Below are 20,134 nucleotides of genomic sequence, written 5' to 3' on the forward strand. Positions count from 1 at the left end.
TTCAGTGCCTTTCCTACTGGGTCGTCTCTTTGCTTTGAGTCCACTGGGTACTCTGTGCCCCACTGAGGAGAAAAGCCCCTGTCAGAGGCAACAAGATAAATCATTGGAAAGGTCATGCAGTCCATATGGGAATAAAGAGAGGGTGATGTGTAACGTGGCCTAGGATGGAGAAGTGTCCCTACGGGGGCAGGGGAGAGGGTTAATACTGGCAGAAGGTCCTGTGCTCTAATAAGGGTTGTGAGAGACACCCAGTCCAGCTGGGAAATCTCCTTCCCTTGGAGGGTTTTAAGAGTAGGCAGACTGTAATAAATGTTGGATTCTATTCAGAGCCTTGGGCCTCTCTCACCTGTAGTCAGCTTCCTAGGATATGGGCTCCTCTCAGAGCTGGCTCAGGGCAATCTGCCTTCTTTCGGCTAAGGGTTTTCCCCTTTTGCCTCTATCTAAACATCCCCAACTTGAATCTTTGGCCTGAGATTGGAGGATCTTGGCCCTTCCTGGCCCTTGAGGTCAGAAATCTGCTGCACTTGATATAGGTAATTACCTGTCCTTCTTTGTCCACTGCTGTCATCATCTCTGGTGGCTTGGGTTTAGCACTTACTTCCCTTTTTCCCTTCTACCTGCCATTTGCCCATACTTGAGCCCACAAGACTACGGTTTTCTAGGTGTTTATTCATAAGGGTATGTAAGTTAAGAAATAATATTCCATACTTACTGAACAGAGAGGTTCAGTGGTTAGAGAGAGAGCTGGCCTCAAAGTCAGTAAGACCTGGATTCAAATCCCAATTCTAACACATACTGGCTGTGAGACCCTGGGCAAGTCACTTTCTCAGTGTTTCCCAAGCATCGATAGAGGGAGTTGGCTCACTTTGAGTTCCCTAGTCTAATGAAATCACAGGTCCAATACAGAAAAATAGTTAGAAGAGAAGTCTGCCTGGTTCCAGACTAGATGAGACCTAAGTTTTCTAACTCAATCAGTAACTATAGTTCCCCAGGCCTAACCTGGCCTAGGGGACCTGGGGGATGGATGTTGGTGTATCCTCTGCTCTCACCGTGGCTCTGGAAGACAATGGCTTTGTCTGTTTAGACCATGCCCTGGCTAGCTTTGTAATTTATTCACCTGGGCTTTGTGGAGAGCTGCCATTGGTCCATTCTTCCACTCCAAGGCTCATCCTTAGCCAATCAGGAAGCCTCCAGATGGGATGGTGAGTTTGTGGCCTTTCACCCCTAATATTTTCAAAGTCTTTCACGATCTGCTGCCTTCCTCTCTAACCTCATCTTGCAGTAATCCACCCAGAGAGGTAATGTGGCTTAGTGGTTAGGAAGCCTATGTCAGAGTCTGGAAGACCTGGCTTTGAGTCCTACCTTTAACTCATATTGACTGTGTGGCCCTGGACAGGTTACTTAACCTCTCAGTGCTGAAGAGAATTCTCTAAGACAAGGGTAGGGACCCTGTGGCCTCGAGGCCATATGTGGCCCCCTGGGTCCTCAGGTTCAGGCCTTTGACTGAATCCAAACTTTGAACACTGAACATTGTTCAGTCAAAGGGCAGCAGTTGAGGACCTAGAGGGCCACGTGTGGCCTCAAGGCTGCAGGTTCCCCACCGCTGCTCTAAGACTAAGCAGAGCATCAAGATCTCTCCTGGTAGAGGGAGCTTTCTCACTGGGAGTTCCCTGCACTAATGAAATCGTGTGTCTGGCAAAAACAAACAAGTAATTTATTGAGCCAGTTCCCCACCTCCACCCCCTCCCTCACCAACTACTAAAAGAAAACCAAGGAAATACAAAGCGGTTTCTATAACCTCAAACAGAGTAACACCCAAACTGACATATGGGTCACTCCAAAAAAATTCCCAAACCAGGAGCTATTTTTTTTAAAATTTTCACATTAGTCATGTTTAAAGTAGGATTGGAACCAATGGGAGGAAGCATGAGAAAGAAGAAACAAACAAACCAAAAGGGGGCAAATGGTCTGCTTCCATCTGCATTCAGACCCCATAGTTCTTCCTCTGGGTGTGGAGAGCGTTTTCCATCATGAGTCTTTTGGAGCTGCCTTAGACGGGATCTACTTCTTTATAGAGAGGTCTCTCCACTTCTCTGCTTTCCTCAGTTTCCTCCGTCTTTCCTTCGCACTGTCTCACTGGACTGGAAGAGACCGACTTTGCTCCCGGAACAGGCAATAAAGCGTTCCTGGCCTAAGGTGTCGGTGATGTTCCCAGGATTGCTTATTTAGGAAAGATGGCGCATGTTTTGGCACAGGGGCAAGACCAGGGAGGGACCCGTTTTGAGTCCTTGCCTCACCCTTCACTTTTCTCCTGGATTTGTTTCTCTTTGTAGCATGCAGCCCAAATGGAACAGAAGCAGAACGAGACGGAAAACAAGAAAGTTCATGGGGATGTGGTGAAGTATGGCAGTGTCATACAGGTAGAGACTCACCTCCTATGTATTTCCCACCCTCATTGCTTCAGTGCTCCCTTCTTCCTCCATCCCCAGCCTCAGCCCCCATCTATTCTTCATGTCTCCCCTCGTGTACATCTGTTTGGAAATTGGTGCCCTATGAAGAAGAGGTGAACTTATCATTTCTCCTTTCTTCTCCTTCTCTTTCCTCTTTCATCTGGAGAAAATTGGGAGGAAGGATGATATCGGAAGAAAACTTAGGGAATGGGCTGGGGAAGGTGACCTTAGGCCACCATCTTCTGGATGGGCCGGGGAAGGTGACCTTAGGCCACCATCTTCTGGATGGGCCGGGGAAGGGGACCTTAGGCCACCATCTTCTGGATGGGCCAGGGAAGGTGACCTTAGGCCACCATCTTCTGGATGGGCCGGGGAAGGGGACCTTAGGCCACCATCTTCTGGATGGGCCGGGGAAGGGGACCTTAGGCCACCATCTTCTGGATGGGCCGGGGAAGGTGACCTTAGGCCACCATCTTCTGGATGGGCTGGGGAAGGGGACCTTAGGCCACCATCTTCTGGATGGGCCAGGGAAGGTGACCTTAGGCCACCATCTTCTGGATGGGCCGGGGAAGGGGACCTTAGGCCACCATCTTCTGGATGGGCCAGGGAAGGTGACCTTAAGCCACCATCTTCTGGATGGGCCAGGGAAGGTGACCTTAGGCCACCATCTTCTGGATGGGCCAGGCAAGGTGACCTTAGGCTACCAACTTCTGGATGGTAAACTGACACCTCTGGTCATAAGGATGTGTGTAGGTGTGTGACGAGGTAAATTTGTCTCTTTGTGTTGTGATTTTATGTGTGTTTTGGTATAAGACACAGTGACTCTGAATGTGACTGTGAGACCTGGTATGATTGCGAATGTGTGAATTTGTAACTGTTTGGGTAAGACGATGTGTTTGGTATGACCGTAACACTTGGGTGTTATTTTATAAGTGTGTATTTGTGACTTTATGGGGCTAAGGTGTGATTTTGTGTGGCTACAGGGAAGGATTGTATTTGTGTGGTTTTGTGACCAAGTCACAGATGCATGACATGGTGACTGAGGCTTGGTGGTGAGCTTTGCTTTAGTAGTAGCTGTTGCTTTTTTTCACTTCATGTACGGCTTAGTGGTTCTCACAGGATATAGTGAGGAAACAGAAAGACGCTTTGAAACTTCGGGCCATACAACCTTGAATGCATCAGCAGAGACCTGGAGGAACTGAACGTTTTCCCAACAAGTTAATTATAGGTTATGAGATTAGGCATTAATTCATTTTCACCATTTGGAGCAGCAGTCCAAGATGCTTTCTCCCAGATGAGCATAATGGTATCCTGAGGGACTGGCTGAAAAGCCAGAAGCTTTTAGAGGGTAGCTCATGAGCCCTGATTGTGTGTGTAGGATTGTGAGTGTGTGTTTTTTGGTCATTGATTCCATCTGTGATTGATTACGAAATGTCAATGTTTTGGTGGCTGTGTGACTCATGGTGTGATTGTGTATTTTTTTGGTCACTATGTTTGTGATTGTGTGTGACTGTTGGGTGTGATTGTGAATATGGGTTTTTGGGGGCAGCTAGCTGGCGTAAGGGATAGAGTGCCAGGCCTGGGGTCAGGAAGACACATCTTTCTGTTTTTAAATCTGGCCTCGGATACTTTCTAGCTGTGTGACCCTGGGCAAGTCATTTAACCCTATTTGCCTCAGTTTCCTCATCTGTAAAATGAGTCGGAGAAGGAAATGGTGAGCCACTCTAGTATTTTTGCCAAAAAAAACCTCAGATAGGGTCACAACGAGTCAGACACAACTGAAAAATGACTGAACTCACATTTTTTGTAGCTGTACAGTTTTTGGTGATTGTGATTCTGTGTATGACCAGTGCTGGGATTGTGACTGTGTAGTTTTTGGCGACTGTATTTATGACTGTGCTTGTGTGTGACTGACGGATGTAATCGTGAATGTGTAGTTTTTTGGTAACTGCATTTATAACCGATTCTCTGTATGACTGACAGGTGTGACTGTAAATATATATGTGTGTTTGTGACTGTGAGACTGCATGAATGCATTTGAGTAACTGTATAGTCAGGTGTATGACAGACTGTATTTGTGACTCTCTGTGTATGTCTGACCACCCATGACACAGTGTATTTGTGGGTCCTGAGGTCACTGCTGGCTCAGCACCTTTTGCTGGTACCTAGCCCAGGGTTCCAGCCCTTGGAGTTGCCCATGACAGCCTTCTGTCCCCACCTCCCTTTCCTTCCTTCCAGCTCCTTCACATGAAGAGCAACAAGTACTTGACTGTGAACAAGAGATTACCAGCTCTGCTGGAGAAGAACGCCATGAGGGTGACTCTGGATGCCACTGGCAACGAGGGCTCCTGGCTCTTTATTCAGCCTTTCTGGAAGCTTCGGAGCAATGGGGACAACGTGAGTCCCAGGCTGGGAACTGAGGAGGGTCGGGAAGGATGGCACTTCCTCAAACACCAAATGTCGAAAGGACTCATTAGAGGCTGAGGCAATTACATTTGGTATTTTCCCCACATCTTTGCTTCTGCTCCTTTTGGAGGATGGGCTGGTGTGAACATAGTCTCTCCAGTTTTACATAGGAGGAAACTGAGGCCTAGGGAGAAGGCTAGAAAGTCTGGAAAGAAAAGGACAGATTTCTGGTCCTAAAGAAAGCCAAGTGGCTAAAGGGAGGGATTTCAACCTTTTCTCCTTGCTCCTCTTACTCTAAATTTTTTTTTATTTGGAGGGGGGAAGGCAGGGCAATGGGAGTTTAAGTGACTTGCCCAGGGTCACATAGCTAGTAAGTGTGTCAGGTGTCTGAGGCTGGATTGGAACTCAGGTCCTCTTGACTCCAGGGCCGGTGCTCTACTCACTGCACCGCCCAGCTGCCCCACTCTTCTTATTCTCACCCAGGTGGTTGTGGGGGACAAAGTGATCTTGAATCCTGTCAATGCTGGACAGCCCCTGCATGCCAGTAACTACGAGCTGAGTGACAATGCCGGCTGCAAAGAGGTGAGGCCCAGAGGGGCTGGTAGAGCTGTCTGTCACCTTTGTTCTGTCCTGTGCTTGACTCGCTGGGTTACCTGGGCTGGTGAAGGATGCATGCACAGTTTCTCCCATATCTCACTATGTTCCTTACATGGGCCACTCTTGGTGGGGAGGAGAGGTAGCAGTGAAGTGGGTGCCCCTAGGAGTGTGGTGTTCAGGGCCCAGTCTAGGATTTAACAGTTGGGTAGAGAAGGGTGAATATTTCCATAAAACTGAGTGTTTTCTCTCTTGTACTCTGAGTGGGAGCAAAGGGGAGGCCACTGGGGCGGAGGAGGTGCCTGCAGTTGTCCCCCTCCCAGCTTTTCGGCAGATGGGTCCTCAAGGCTCTCCCAACTGCTACCCCCTCAGTCACTTGGGACCTCATGGGATTCACTTCCCTTCACCCAGGTCAACTCTGTCAACTGCAACACCAGCTGGAAAATCAACCTGTTCATGAAGTTCCGAGACCACTTGGAGGAGGTTTTGAAAGGGGTAAGAACCCTAGAGAGAGGCTCTTCAAGATACTGTACTTTGGTACAAGTTTACAATCCCTGCTACTTTGGAGTCTGAGGCCAGTGGATCTCTGGAGCTCAGGAGTTCTGAGCCTCAGTTGGCTAAGCCAATCAGGTATCTGTACTAATTTTAGCATCAAAATGATGAATGTCCAGGAGTAGGGAACCACCAGGTTGCCTAAGGAGGGGCAAACCAATCCAGATAGGAAATGGAACAGGTCAAAGCTCTTGTGCTGATCACCGGTGAGTTTGGACTTGTCAGCATCCCCTGTGCTGTAGCCTGAGAGAGTAGGGAGACCCAGGCTTCAAAGAAAAAAAAATTATACTTTTCAACTGCTCAGAGGTTTCCCCAGGAGCACATTTTGTTCACTATTTGTATCCTCCCCCATGCTTACCCTCCCAGTTTTTCCTTCCATGCATTGCTCACCCCTCTCCACTTCAGTCCCCCTAGCCCTGATCCTTCTAGCTCTGCTCTCTCTCTCTCTCAGCCCTCCCTTTTCCCATCACTCCAGCTCCACCCTCCCTACCTGGCCTGATTCTCCTTTGCACCTTTCAGCCTTTGCCTGAACTTTACTCTTCTCCCACCCACAGCTCTGCCTTCCCCTCCTCTTCCTGGTGCCTGAACCTCATTTCCACTTCCCAAACATTTCCCTTTAGTCTTGCAGCCCTCTCTGAAACTCCTTCCATTACCCCAGTTTTGTCCTCCAATTGTGTGTCTTTATACCCTCTCCTAGTCCTGCTTCCTTTTCCTCTCCAATCTTTCCTCCTTTATTTTTCTTGTTGTTCCTCAATTCAGTTGTGTTCAGTTGGGGACCTTACTGTGCATGGGGTGTTCTTGGCAGAGATGCTGGAGTGGTTTGCCATTTCCTTCTCCAGTGGATTAAGGCAAAGAGAGTTTAAGTGACTTGCCCAGGGTCACACAGCTAGTAAGTGTTTGAGGCTGGATTCGAACTCAGGTCTTCCTGATTCTAGGCGTGGCACTCAATTCACTGAGCCACTTAGCTGCCTTTCTTTTTCTTAGTCTTCTTTCTATGCAAGTTTTCTGCCGTTTCGGGTCTCTGTCCTTTTTCCCGTGATTGTCTTTCTGGTGGTTACTGTTATTGCTTTCCCTCTTCCCCCTCCCCCAGTCATGATCTTATGTCACCATCTTGTGCCTTTTGCCCAGTTCCTTCTGTGGCAGGAAGCACCCTCTCCCAAATGTACATGAATTTGATGGCAACCCTGCCCAGCTGGGGAAGGAGCAATCACAATGGAAACTGGGCTTCAGATATGCTTATATTTGAACTAAGAGAGTTTTATTTGACAAGTGGGTGAGGTGACAATCCTTCCAGAAGAGTCTCAGAAGCATAAACTCTTCAGAAAGGGGAGCGGTCATGAATAAAGGTGGAAAAAATAGAAACTTTTAAAAGAAGTGATATCATACTGCGGAGTGAGCTGATTGAAATGTAAATAAAGAAGAATACAGAAAGGAAGCCAGATGCTTAGTGATTGTAATGCACAGTCTTGGCCCCTGAAAAGAGATGAGGAACCACTTTCCCTCTTTTGGTAGAGAGGTAGAGGACTATGGGTGCATAATAGTGTATACGCTGCCAGACAAGGTCATTGCGTCTGCTGGTTTTGCTTCATTGCTTGCTCCAAGAGAAGGCTCTGTTGACTAAGAAGTCCACAAAATGCTAAAGTAGTGGAATGAGCTGCCAGAGGCTTTTGGGAGCTCCCATTAGAAAAAGGTTCAAGGAGCAGGAAGAAAAGAGAGAGCCCAATTCGGGGGAATTAAGGGGATTTTTCATGGGAGGAAGGCACCACTCAGTGTGGATTCAGGGTGGCTGTGAAGAGAGCTGATTTAAAGTGGAACTGAAGAGTAGGCCCAAGTAACCCAAGAATTCAGGCTGAAGGAGGAAACCAGCATCTGTGAAACCTACTTAACGGTCTGGAAAAAGAGCCTGATGGATGAGCTGAATTCCAACAAGCCAGTGTCAGTAATTAACACATTCTAGCCAGATCACACTTTCATCACTTCTCCCGCCCCTTGTGGGTACCCATTCTTGTCCTGATCTCTCTGCTCTGCTTTGCAGAGTCCTCCCTATCCAGCCTTATCTTGCTGTATTCCCCAACACTAAGAGGTCAGGGATGGTTCCTCATCTGCACATACCCTTAAAAATAATCATGATAGGGGCAGCTAGGTGGCACACTGGCCCTGGAGTCAGAAGGACCTGAGTTCAAATCTGGCCTCAGACACTTGACACATGTACTAGCTGTGTGACCTTGGGCAAGTCACTTAACACCAATTGCCCTGCCCCAAAACAAAAACCAAACAGTAATAATCATGATGATGATAAAATGCCTGGCATTTATATAGCATTTCCCGAGTGCTTTACAATAATGATTACCTCATTTGATCCTCACGACAACTCTGGGAGATAGTGGATATTATTAACTCCGTCTTACAGATGAGGAAACTGAGGCAAACAGACATTATATGACTTGCCCTGGGTCAAATCCAGCTAGTGAAGCACACTAACTCCAGGCTCAGCCCTCTGTGCACTGCCCCCCTTAGCTTCTAAATGCTGCTGCTTCTTCTTCTTCTTGGAATCCCCAGCTGCTTCAATTATTCCTAGCCTTCAAGACCCAGCACAGACTCCACCTCCTCCATGAAGACTTCCCTGACCACTCATTTCTTTCTCCGAACATATATTGGACTGGACAAAGTAATTCAGCCGAGTTACATGCTGTTCTCTTGATTTGATTCAGCTGTGTGTGTTTCACACTCTGACCCCGTCTTCCATTAGATTCTGAGCTCCTTAAAGGCAGGGGCTTCTATTTCTCTGTATCTCCCACTATCCCTAGCCCAGGAATGGATGTGTGGGTGCATACTTATTGATTACTCATTCTGTGCACCTTTCCCGGTATTGAGTATAATCCCTGTGACCTCAGGAGTGGGAAGACCAATCAGACCTCTCTTCTTTTGCTCCTAAAGAGTGTATGTTATGATTTGGTGCTGCACTTGGGAATCAGAAAGTCCTAGATTCAAATGCTGCCTCACACATTTACTAGCCGTGTGACTGACCCTGGGAAAATCATCTAAACCCTTCAGGCTTTAGTTTCCTCATGTGTAAAATGAAAGAGTTAGACTCGATAACAACTTCCAAGGTCCCATCCATCTCTAAATTTATAATCTTTATATTTTTTAAGTGGGACAGCTAAGTGGTACAGTGCACAAAGTGCTGGGCCCAGAGTCAGGAAGACTGCTCTTCCTGAGTTCAAATTTGGTCTCACATACTTGCTTGCTGTGTGACCCTGAGCAAATCACTTAACTTGTTTGCCTCGGTTTCTTCATCCGTAAAATGGGCTGGAGAAGGAAATGGCAAACCACTCCAGTATCTCTGCCAAGAAAACCTCAAATGGGGTCATAAAGAGTTGGACATGACTGAAATGACTGAACATGAACTCCAAAGCAGGATTGGCAAGGGATACGACCAGAGATGTTGCCTGGGGTCCTCAGGTAGAATGGTCTCCAGACAATGGGAGGAAAAAGGAGAGCTCAGCGGTCCAGATCTCCTGTCCCAAGACAGCTTGTTCAACTCATGCTCTGGGGTCAGAGCAGCTTGGGTATTTTATAGGGAGGAAAGGGGTCCTTTGCTCAGGCCAGTCTGGTTTATTTCCTACAAGGTCACAGGCAGAGAAGCATCAGTCACTTAGGAAATTGAAAGTTTTGACCCTGGAATAGAAGATTTCCAGAAATGGGAGGTGCCAGGGAAAGGGCTGGGTAGAATGGAAGGGGTCCCATGCAGTAGGAGGGAACATGGTTAGGTAACCAACAGCCTGTTGGACAGAGACCAAGAAAAACACAGGCCCTGTGAGGAACACACAAGTGACTAATTAATGGTCTTTATTCTCAAGAAACTGACAGTCCACTGTTGGGAATAAAGCATGCTCACAAATACCCACAATACATTGGGCAGAAAGTGATTAGAAGTACAAACACAATGCCGTGTGAACTCTGACAACAGCAAGATCACTTCTGGCAAGGAAGGCTTTGTGAGAAATGTGCCATTTGAGCTAGGCCTTGAATGATGGTTAGGATTTCTGCAGACAGAAAGATGTGGGGGTAGGTGCTCCCCATGAAGGAAACAACAGGGACAGCATTGAAGAGATTGTAAAATGTTCAGCATATTTGAGAAATGGTGACTAGTCCAGCATGGCTGGAGTCTAAGGTGCATAAAGGGAATTAGCACTAGGCGGGCATTTATTTAGTTTTATTTGGAAAATATTTTATTCATGTTGAACTTAACTACAGAAGACAAAAAAAATTTCCATGTACACAGCACAACACAAAAAGACGATTCAATATGAAACTATGAATCAATACTGTACATCGTTTTCAAAGCTACCTCGCTTTTCTGTGCTTACTTCTGTGCTTCCTTCTGTGCTTCTTTGTTCTCTGATGTGCCCTTTTTTTCTCCTTTCCTTCCCACACCACACTAGAGAAGGCCACACACACACACACACACACACACACACACACACAAAACCATACTATACATACTTCTATTTATCAGTCCTTTCTCTGGAGGTGGATAGCATTTTCTTTCCTAGGTCCTTGGTCGTTGATTTGATAAGTTATTCAAAATAACTTAGTTGTTCACAGTTAATCTTGGAACAATATTGCTCTTACTGTATACAGTGTTCTCTGGCTCTGCTCATTTCACTCTTCGTTATGTCATATAAATCCTTCTGTGTTTCTCTAAAGTCACCCAGCTCCTCATTTCTTACAGCACAATAGAATTCCATTACATTCATATTCCACATCTTGTTCGGTCATTCCCCGATTGATGGACATCCCCACAATTTCCAGTTCTTTGCCAACACAAAGAGAGCTGCTGTAAATATTTTAGAACATACAGGTTCTTTTCCTTTTTCCCTGATCACCTTGGAGAACAGACTTAATAATGGTATTTCTGGGTCAAAAGTTATGCACGGTTTCCTAAGTCTTTGAGCATAATTCCAGATTGCTCAGCAGAACAGATGAATTGGTTCATAGACTTTTATTAAGTGCCTACTACGTGCATAGTGTTGTCCTAGCCCTAGAGACTAGGAAGATATAAAGTTTAGATAAGACAGTTCTTGCCCTTGTGGAATTCCAAAGGGATACAAAAAGATAACTGTAACAATACACAATAGTACATGACAAGTATGTTAGAAAGTTATAAAATGAAGCATGTTGATGTTGCAAAATCAATTTCGGCTGCAGACTCATAGCTACAAACTTGAAAAAATATAAATTGTATGTAACAGACACATGGGAGATATTTTATAACAATAAATTACAGACACAAGTGAATGACAAACTACAATTTCATAAAGATTTGTAAACATTTCATGCATTCGTGAGACAGCTGAAGTCCAAGGAGAAATGTTATTCTAGTCCGTGTGTTTGGACCTTTGTGCAGGCTTCCCCCATGATCAGAGTGTAATCCTCACTGCTCTTCTCAAAATCTGTGGAAATCTCTTCCCTAAGTCCTTTCTTGCTTGATTCCCCCAGGTGCTGGGGCCTCCCTTACCAAATTACCTTGTATTTTTTTGTGTATTCTTATATATTGTCTTACCTGGTAGAATGTAAACTCATTGAGGGTAGGGACTCTTATTTTATCTTTGTATCCCAAGTGCCTAGCACTGTGCCTGGCACATAGTAGGTGGTTAATAAATGTTTACTGGATTGGATATCAGGAAAGGCTTCTTAGAGGGGTGGCTTGAGCTGGCCTTTGCCAGGCAGAGATAGGGAGGGAGAACATTCCAGGCACAGGTAAAAGTATGAACAAAGGCACTGAGGCTGGGGAGCATAGGACCTGTTTGGAGGCCAGAAAGTCCTTCAGTTTGGCTGGAAGATAGGATATGAATGGGGCTGTAATAAGAGATGTGGCTAGAAAGACAGAGTGGTGCTTGGTCGTAAAGAGCCTAGAGTGCCACCCTTTACTTGTTAGGGATCCACTGAAGTTTATTAAACAGAGGAGTGACTTTTTAAAAAAAAATTAATTTGATTTTTATTTTCAGTTCCAAATTCTCTCTCTTTCCACCCTTCCCCCATCCATCGAGAAGGCAAGAAATACAATGCCCTTTATATATGTGAAGTCATGCAGAACATATTTACCCGTTAGCTATGTTCCAAAAAAAAAAGAAAGAAAAGAAAAACAAAGAATGAGAAAAAATATGCATCAATGAACACTCTGAGTCCATCAGTTCTCTCTCTGGAGGTGAATAGATTTTTCATTATGAGTCCTTTGGAGTCTGGTGGATCATTGTATTCCTGAGTTACTAAGTCTTTCACAGTTGATTATGTTTGCAATATTGCTGTCACTGTGTAGATTGTTCTCCTGGTTCTGCTCACCTCACTTTGCATCAGTTTATATGACTCTTCCCAGGTTTTTTTTTTGAATTACTGAGTTACTAAGTCTTTCACAGTTGATTATGTTTGCAATATTGCTGTCACTGTGTAGATTGTTCTCCTGGTTCTGCTCACCTCACTTTGCATCAGTTTATATGAGTCTTCCCATGTTTTTTTGAAATCATCCTCTTCATTATTTCTTATGCACAATGGCATTCCGTCACATTCATATACCATAACTCAGGGGTGGGGAACCTGCATCCTCCTCAAGGCCACATATGGACCCCTAGGTCCTCAAATGTGGCCCTTTGACTGAATCTGAAGGACTACACTTGAGAACCTAGAGGGCCACATGTGGCCTCAAGGCCTCAGATTCTCCACTCCTGCCATAACTTATCCAGCCATTCCCCAATTGATGAACATCTCCTCAGCTTCCAATTCTTTGCCACCACCGAAAGAGCTGCTACAGATGCTTTTGTGTATAATGGGTCATTTTCCTTTTTCTTTGATCTTCTTGGAGCACACAGTGCTGATACTGCTGGGTCAAAAGGTATGCACAGTTTTATAGTTCTTTGGGCATAGTTCCAAACTGCTCTGTGAAAGGTTTGAACCTATTCACTACTCTACTAACAGTGCATCCCCTCCAGTGTTTGTCATTTTCCTTTTCTGTCCCCAATTTGATGGGTGTGAGGTAGTACCTCAGACTTGTTTTAACTTAGATTTCTGGAATTATTTTTTATTTAGAGCATTTTTCATATGACTTGACAGCTTTGCTTTTTTCCTAGCAGAGGAGTGACTTAACCAGATCTCTTTCTTAGGAAGATTGGTCTAGCATTAGCATGAAAAGATATAGAGAATTTAAAGATACATAGGAGAAAGCAAAAAATACAGAGCAACTTTAGCACTCCTTTATTAAATAATGGATATGTTCTGTCTATCTCTACTGTATCTGTATATCACAGTGTATAGAAACTGAGAGAGAATGGAAATAGGAAGATTCCTAGAAAACTCTAGAAAACTCTAATCTGAGGAGGTAGCAATCAAGGCCAGGGCCATCGTGGTAGCAGTAGGAATAGAGAAGAGGGGGCAAATGTGAATGATGTTGCTGGGGTGAATTCAATAGACAACCAGTTGGATGTGAGGAATGAGGAAGAAAGATCTGTCAACTGATCAAAGATAATACCAAAATTACAAATGTGGGAGTCAGAGTAAATGTAGGAAGGTGGGTTAGGATCAAAGCATGAAAGCCTCAAATACTGGGCTGAGAAGTTTGTGCCCCCAAGATTTTCTCATGCTGTGGTAGCATAATTTTGCTTTGTAAATGGCTGGGTGAGTGGGTGTTGTTTGGAAGAAGCTCATTGTGTTCAATTCTGGTCCCCATGGTGTGAGAACGTTAATAAACTGAAGAGTGTTCAGAGGAAGGCAACAAGGATATATAAGGGCCTTGAGTCTTTGACATATGAAGCTGAGTGGAAGGAGCTGGGGATGTATTTGACCAGGAGGAGAAAAGACTGGGAGGGGGCATGATAGCAGCTTTCAAGTATTTGAAGGGCTGATGTGTGAGAGAGAGAGTAGCCTGGTTCTGTTTGGTCCCAGAAGGCAGAACTGAGAGCAACCAATGAAGGCTGTAGAGGAGCCACATTAGGTCTGGTGTTGGGAAAAGCTTCTTAATAAGTAGAAGGCGTCCCCCTCTTCGGAGGTCTTCAAGCAGAGGCTTAGTGACCGCTTGTTTAGTAGGCCATAGTGGGGATTCTTTTCTGACAAGATGGTCACTGAGGTTGTTTCCAATTCTGTGATTCTATTAAGTATAGGGAGAAAGATTTCTAGATCGTGGATTAAAGTATAGAAAGCACTGGCTTTTCCTTGGGGAGTTACTTGAAGCAAGAAGCCTTTGCAGTTGGGGGATACCTTGGGCCTGTCTCATCCCCTACCTCACCCTCACCCCTTCCCTGAGCCTTTCTTCTTTCCTCTTTGCAGGGAGATGTGGTACGCTTGTTCCACGCAGAGCAAGAGAAGTTTCTGACGTGTGATGAGTACAAGGGCAAGCTACAAGTGTTCCTTCGTACTACTCTGCGTCAGTCTGCCACATCAGCCACCAGCTCCAATGCACTCTGGGAAGTGGAGGTGAGACCCTGGGCTTGGAGCTCCTCAGAGGCCCCAGGTCCTGACATCCATCTCCGCTAATCTGATTCCCATGTTGTTTGTACAAATTTCCTTTAGCGTTAAGCATTATATATTGGGGTGTGTGTGTGTGTGTGTGTGTGTGTGTGTGTACACACACACATGCACATATATACATACCAGAAATTATTATCATTGCTTTGACCGTAGGGCCCCAGATCTACCTGGAACCCCTAACTCCTGGGGCCAGACCCACACTCAGCCTTTTCTAGCTCCAGCCCTCGAATCATTGCTCCCTCCATACAGCCCTCTCCAGCCCCTTTTTTCTTCCTTTTTTAGCCCCTTGCACCCCATCTCCCTACTTCCTACCCTGCAACTCCTCTTATTTCCCAAACTCTAGGTCCCTGACCCCTAATACTCCCATCTCTTCTATAATCCCACGGTAGAAAAGCTAGTATCTCCCAAATTACTAGGCCTGGCCCTTCCAGGAGCCCCGGGGATGGGAGGTGGAGTGTCCTGAGTTATTTGAGCTCACCCTCCCCTGCCTGTGCCAATTTTTACTAGGACCTTGCTCCTCTTGGGCTTAGCTTCATGTTTTCCCATGCCTGTTGATTCTGAGGATACTCTGACACCTTTCAACTCACCTGTTCTCTATGGTTCTCTCTTAGGTTGTCCACCATGACCCCTGCCGTGGAGGGGCTGGCCACTGGAATGGCTTATACCGCTTTAAACATCTGGCCACGGGCAATTACCTGGCAGCAGAGGTGAGGACAGGAGACAGGGATGAGTTGAAGTTGTGTGTGTGCACGTGTATTTGTATAAACACATAGATACATTTGGGAGCACATAGGTTTGAATAGACGGTGTGTGTACTTATGCATAAATTTACACGTGCACCCAAGTATTCTGGCGTGTGAACATACGTACATACATCCACATGTGTATGTAGCATAGTGGAGTTGTGTATGTATGCACATGCATCTGTATCTGTATATATATGTAAGGATATATGCATACATGTGTGTGTTTTGAGGGAGTTTCGGAGGAAGGACCTGGGAGGAGACCTCTGTAGTTATTGAGTTCTCTCTCACTGCTCTGCCTTGTTACAGGGCGGGAGTGGACGAGGATTGGGAGGAAGCTGGGGGAACAATCTTGTCTTAGTACCTGTGTGAGCATAGGCAGGTCTATTAACCTCTTTGGGCCCATTGTTCCCTCATCTCCAATACTGGGGCTTAGACTGAATGATCCCTAAGGTTCCTCCTAAAACTCTGACCCCTTCTGGAAGCTGGAGGCACCCACAGCCAGTGCCTGTGCTGACAGCTATGGCTTAAAATATAGGAGGGTGAAGAAACACTGCCTAACCCCCTGGGGGCCTGTAGATGTTTTCTCATCTTCCATTCCAGGGTGGTATGAGTATGGTTGGGTACTTAAAAAAATACTACAGGGCCTAGCTGGAGGTGGTACAGTACATAGAGTGTTGGACTGGGATCCAGAGCAGAGTCCTGACTTCAAATTTGGCCTTAGACTCAGCTCTAGGACTTAACGCCTCTCAGCCTCAGTTTCGTCACCTATAAAACGCGGATAATAACAGTGTCTGCCTCCCAGGGTTGTTGCGAGGATCAAGTGTGCGGCACATGTAAAGTGCCTTGCAGGCCTGAAAATGCTCTATAAATGTGAGCTATTGTTTCCCAAGGTTGATGGAGCAGGCCAGCTAATATCCTTTGTTCCTTTTCTAGGAAAACCCCAGCTACAAGGGTGATTCAGGAGAACCAAAAGCTACAGGAACCGTAAGTGGCTGTTGGAGGACAGGGCCTGTCTTACTATTCTGTTGTGGGTCTTGTGCCTGACATAGTTCCTGGCATATAGTAGGTGCTTAATAAATATTGTTGAGTGATTGGAGTGGAGAGGGCTTCCATAGACAGGACTTTGGACCAAGCAGCGAGGGAGCTAGCAGGGAGCTCTGGGCCCCTTGAGGTTGCAGGGTACAGAAGGGAGGCTAGAAGGTTCTGAAGCTGATGCTGCTGAAGGGCATGTGAAGGGCTGAGGTCTTAGGAGGTCATATTTCCCTTAGGCATCCCAGGGAAGAACTGGCCGAAGAAATGCTGGTGAGAAGATCAAATACCGACTTGTGGCCGTCCCCCATGGGAATGACATCGCTTCTCTCTTTGAGCTTGATCCCACCACACTGCAGAAGACTGACTCTTTTGTGCCTAGGTTTGCATCCCCCCTCACTCTGTCCCTCGCAATCCTGACCCTGAAAGGAGGATCGTAGGATCATCATAAGATTAGAGATTTAGAGCTGGAAGGGACCTAGAATCATTTTACTGATGAGGAAACTGAGTCACCGAGGTGGCATGACTTGCCCAAGCCCACACAGCTAGTATATCCTAGATATCCCATAACTGAGGCAGTTTACACCACAATCTTCTTGACTCCAAGTCCAGAACCCTATGCTGGAGAATCAGGGCAGGGGAGATGTGTATGGATAATGGTGGCAGGACCTAGCTTCTCCACGGGACTATATGGGTGCTCTGTATTCTCTGCTTTGTCTGTAGTATGTGGCAGTTATTAAGGCCTGAGGTTCTTGTATTATCTCTGTCACCAAGTGGTTGTGTAACCTTGGGCATGTCATTTGCCTTCTGTGAAATAGGGCTTATGATACCTGTCCTCTCTACCTCATAGTTCGCAGGGCTTTCTGGAAAACTGCTAGACAAGAGGGAGATTTTATCACGGTCTACTGCTTCTGTGCCACCTTGCAGCTCCCCTCTCACCCCGTCAGCTTCTGCCCATTTCCCAGCTGTACTCTGACCTTTATATGACCCCAGACCTCTCTGTGATTCATGACCTTTATATGACCCCTGACCTCTCTGTGCCAGAAACTCCTATGTTCGACTGCGTCATCTCTGCACCAACACCTGGATCCAGAGTACGAATGTTCCCATTGACATCGAGGAGGAGCGGCCCATCCGACTTATGGTATCTCCTAGCCCTTTGGGATAGGAGAGACAGGGAGGAAGGGAGGGAAGGAGAAAGAGAACGTGAGATTGGCCGCTGAAGGGAGGCCGTGGAGGAGGGGATGAGAAGGAGTCATTCCCTGGTGGGAGAATGAGGCTAACTCCAGGTTGTTGCAGCTGGGCACCTGCCCCACCAAGGAAGACAAAGAAGCCTTTGCCATTGTCTCCGTGCCCGTGTCTGAGATCCGAGACCTTGACTTTGCCAATGATGCCAGTTCTATGTTGGCCAGTGCTGTGGAGAAGCTCAATGAGGGTTTCATCAGCCAGAATGACCGCAGGTAGCCCTCTTGGGCACGTGGGGCATCAACTGATTTGTTTCTTATTTAATCCACAAGTTGGATGTCCTCATCCCTACAGTCAATCTTAATGGATTCATGGAGATTATGAAGTTGGAGATGCATTGATCCATTGAAGAGAGAGGAATATTTAGTCTGGGGAAGAGAAGACTTTTCAGAGGGATATAATAGTTGTCTTCAAGTATTTCAAGGCCAGCCCCATGGAAGATAATGATTAGCTGTGTTCTGCTTGGCTCTAAAAGGCAAAACCAGGAAGTCTGGGGTGGAGGGCAGGTGCAGAGAGTCCTATTTAGGCTGGATATAAGTGTAGCAAGGGTGATGGAGAAATCCCCTTGAGCAGGAGTATGCTGGAACCAGCTCTTAGCTGTTCAAGGGAGCCAATTGTTAAATGCTCAGCGTGAGGATTTACACCTCAGTAATCAGCAAGTGCTGCACATCAGGGCTTGGTTTGTTGTTTTTAGGAAAGTTGTGGAAAAACTTTTATTAATGCAAATTAAACTTAAAAGTGTACTGTTGTTTTGGAAAGCCACTTGTTAGATATTTACCAGCACACCTCTATCCTAGAACCATCTTCGGTTCGAATTTCTCCCCTACCTCCCATATCCAGTCACCTGCCTCTGTTGTGAGAATTATAGATTTATGAGTCATTCATTATCACCACTTAAATGGTAGGTTCAGTAATTTTAGGTGTATCTGACTCTTTGTGACCCCATTTGGAGTTTTCTTGCTAAAGACACCAGAGTGGTTTGCCATTTCCTTATCCAGGTCATTTTACGGATGAGGAAACTGAGACAAACAGGGTTAAGTGACTTGCTCAGGGTCACACAGCTAGTATGTGTCTGTGGTTGGATCTGAATTTGTCTTCCTGTCTCCAGGCCCCATGCTCTATCCACTGTACCACCTAGCTGCCCTACTCAAGTGGTAGCAGTGGTTAGAAAGTTGACCATGGAGCCAGGAAACTTGGGTTCAAGTCCTACTTGATACATACTGACTGTGTGACCCTGGGTAAGTGACTTAACTCCTCCATACTCTAATAAGAGCGTAAATTGCAGAGAAGGTGCCAATCTGCACTGGTAGAAGGAGTGTCCTCAGCCAGGAGTCCCCTGGGCCAGTGAAATCCTAGTACTGGCTCCTGCTCCCTTTCATCCCCGGCAAAGTATTGTCAGCTTCTTTGCCTCTGTCTCTTCCTCTCCATCACCATCGCCAATATGCTAGTTTAGGCTTTGTTGTCTCTTGCATGAATGTTTTTTAATATTTTATTTTCTAAGTAAGCACAATTTTTAACATTCATTTTTAAAAATTTTAAAAAAATTTTAAATTCCAAATCCTCTTCCCCCCCTTGCCTGGATTATTCTAAGCCTCCTAACTGGTCTCCAGGTTGCCCCTTGAGCTGCTGCCCCGCCCCCTTCCCCTGCAAATAACAGTAGTAACTCACACTTCCCTAGCATTGCACAGTTTGCAGAGGACTTTACTTAGGGTACAGGGTCACCAGATTAAGGAATTTAGAAGTAATCTTATCCAAACACCACCTTTATTTGGAGACCTTTCTCTGATTTTTGAGGCGGCACGGCATAATAGATAAGCATCTGGCCTCAGAGTCAGAAAGACCTGAGTTCTAATCCAGCCTTCGAAACATGCTGGCTGTGTGCTTAGAGGGCCACCTCTCTGTGCTCTGAGCAGCTTTAAGTTTCTAAGTTGTAGAGAAGATACCAGTCTATATTGGGATGGGGTGGGTGGGGATATCCTCATTCTGGAGTTCCCTAGCCAATGAAATCACAGGTCCAGTTCTAACCCTATCCCCTATTTGATATGAACATTTCGTTGTTGTTCAGTTGTGGCCAACTCTTCATGACCCCATTTGGGGTTTCCTTGGAGTAGTTTGCCATTTCCTTTACCAGCTCATTTTACAGACAACTGAGGCAAACAAGGTTAAGTGACTTGCCCAGGGTCACGCAGTTAGTAATTGAGGGCAGATTTGAGCTCAGGAAAATGAGTCTTCCTGACTCCAGACCCTGCACTCTATCTACTACACCACCAAGCCACCTGATGTGAACATAGAAGGTACTTACTAATTGATTTGAAGGGGGACTTGAGCTGGACCCTGAAGGATGACCAAGATTGTTTAGGTACAAAAGGAGAAGGAACTTGTTCTAGGGAGGGAGAACAGCATAAGCAAAAGTGTGGAGGAAAATCACATACAGAATGAGAAAACCCATTTGGTTGTATAGGAAGGTATGTAGAGGGCCAATGGGAGCTAGAGCTGGAAAGGTAGATTAGCCTTAAATTGTGGAGAGCCTTGAATGCCAGGATTAAGGATTTAAACCTACTTCTGTGAGAAATTAAAGCTGTCATGCTGCTG

General features: G+C 45.9%; 1 protein-coding gene across 1 annotated transcript in view; it reads left to right on the plus strand.

Annotated features, from left to right (window-relative positions):
* ITPR3 (inositol 1,4,5-trisphosphate receptor type 3) overlaps nucleotides 1-20,134 on the plus strand; it is a 123,062-nt gene that overhangs the window by 39,581 nt on the left and 63,347 nt on the right. The window contains exons 4-13 of the mRNA XM_036767319.1: nucleotides 2,334-2,420; nucleotides 4,689-4,847; nucleotides 5,340-5,438; nucleotides 5,862-5,945; nucleotides 14,322-14,468; nucleotides 15,134-15,229; nucleotides 16,202-16,252; nucleotides 16,537-16,679; nucleotides 17,342-17,441; nucleotides 17,597-17,757. Of these exons, the coding sequence (XP_036623214.1) occupies nucleotides 2,334-2,420; nucleotides 4,689-4,847; nucleotides 5,340-5,438; nucleotides 5,862-5,945; nucleotides 14,322-14,468; nucleotides 15,134-15,229; nucleotides 16,202-16,252; nucleotides 16,537-16,679; nucleotides 17,342-17,441; nucleotides 17,597-17,757 (1,127 nt within the window). The remainder of the gene's footprint in view (nucleotides 1-2,333; nucleotides 2,421-4,688; nucleotides 4,848-5,339; nucleotides 5,439-5,861; nucleotides 5,946-14,321; nucleotides 14,469-15,133; nucleotides 15,230-16,201; nucleotides 16,253-16,536; nucleotides 16,680-17,341; nucleotides 17,442-17,596; nucleotides 17,758-20,134) is intronic.

The sequence above is a fragment of the Trichosurus vulpecula genome, chromosome 7, assembly GCF_011100635.1.
Source record: "Trichosurus vulpecula isolate mTriVul1 chromosome 7, mTriVul1.pri, whole genome shotgun sequence".
Lineage (NCBI taxonomy): Eukaryota > Metazoa > Chordata > Mammalia > Diprotodontia > Phalangeridae > Trichosurus > Trichosurus vulpecula.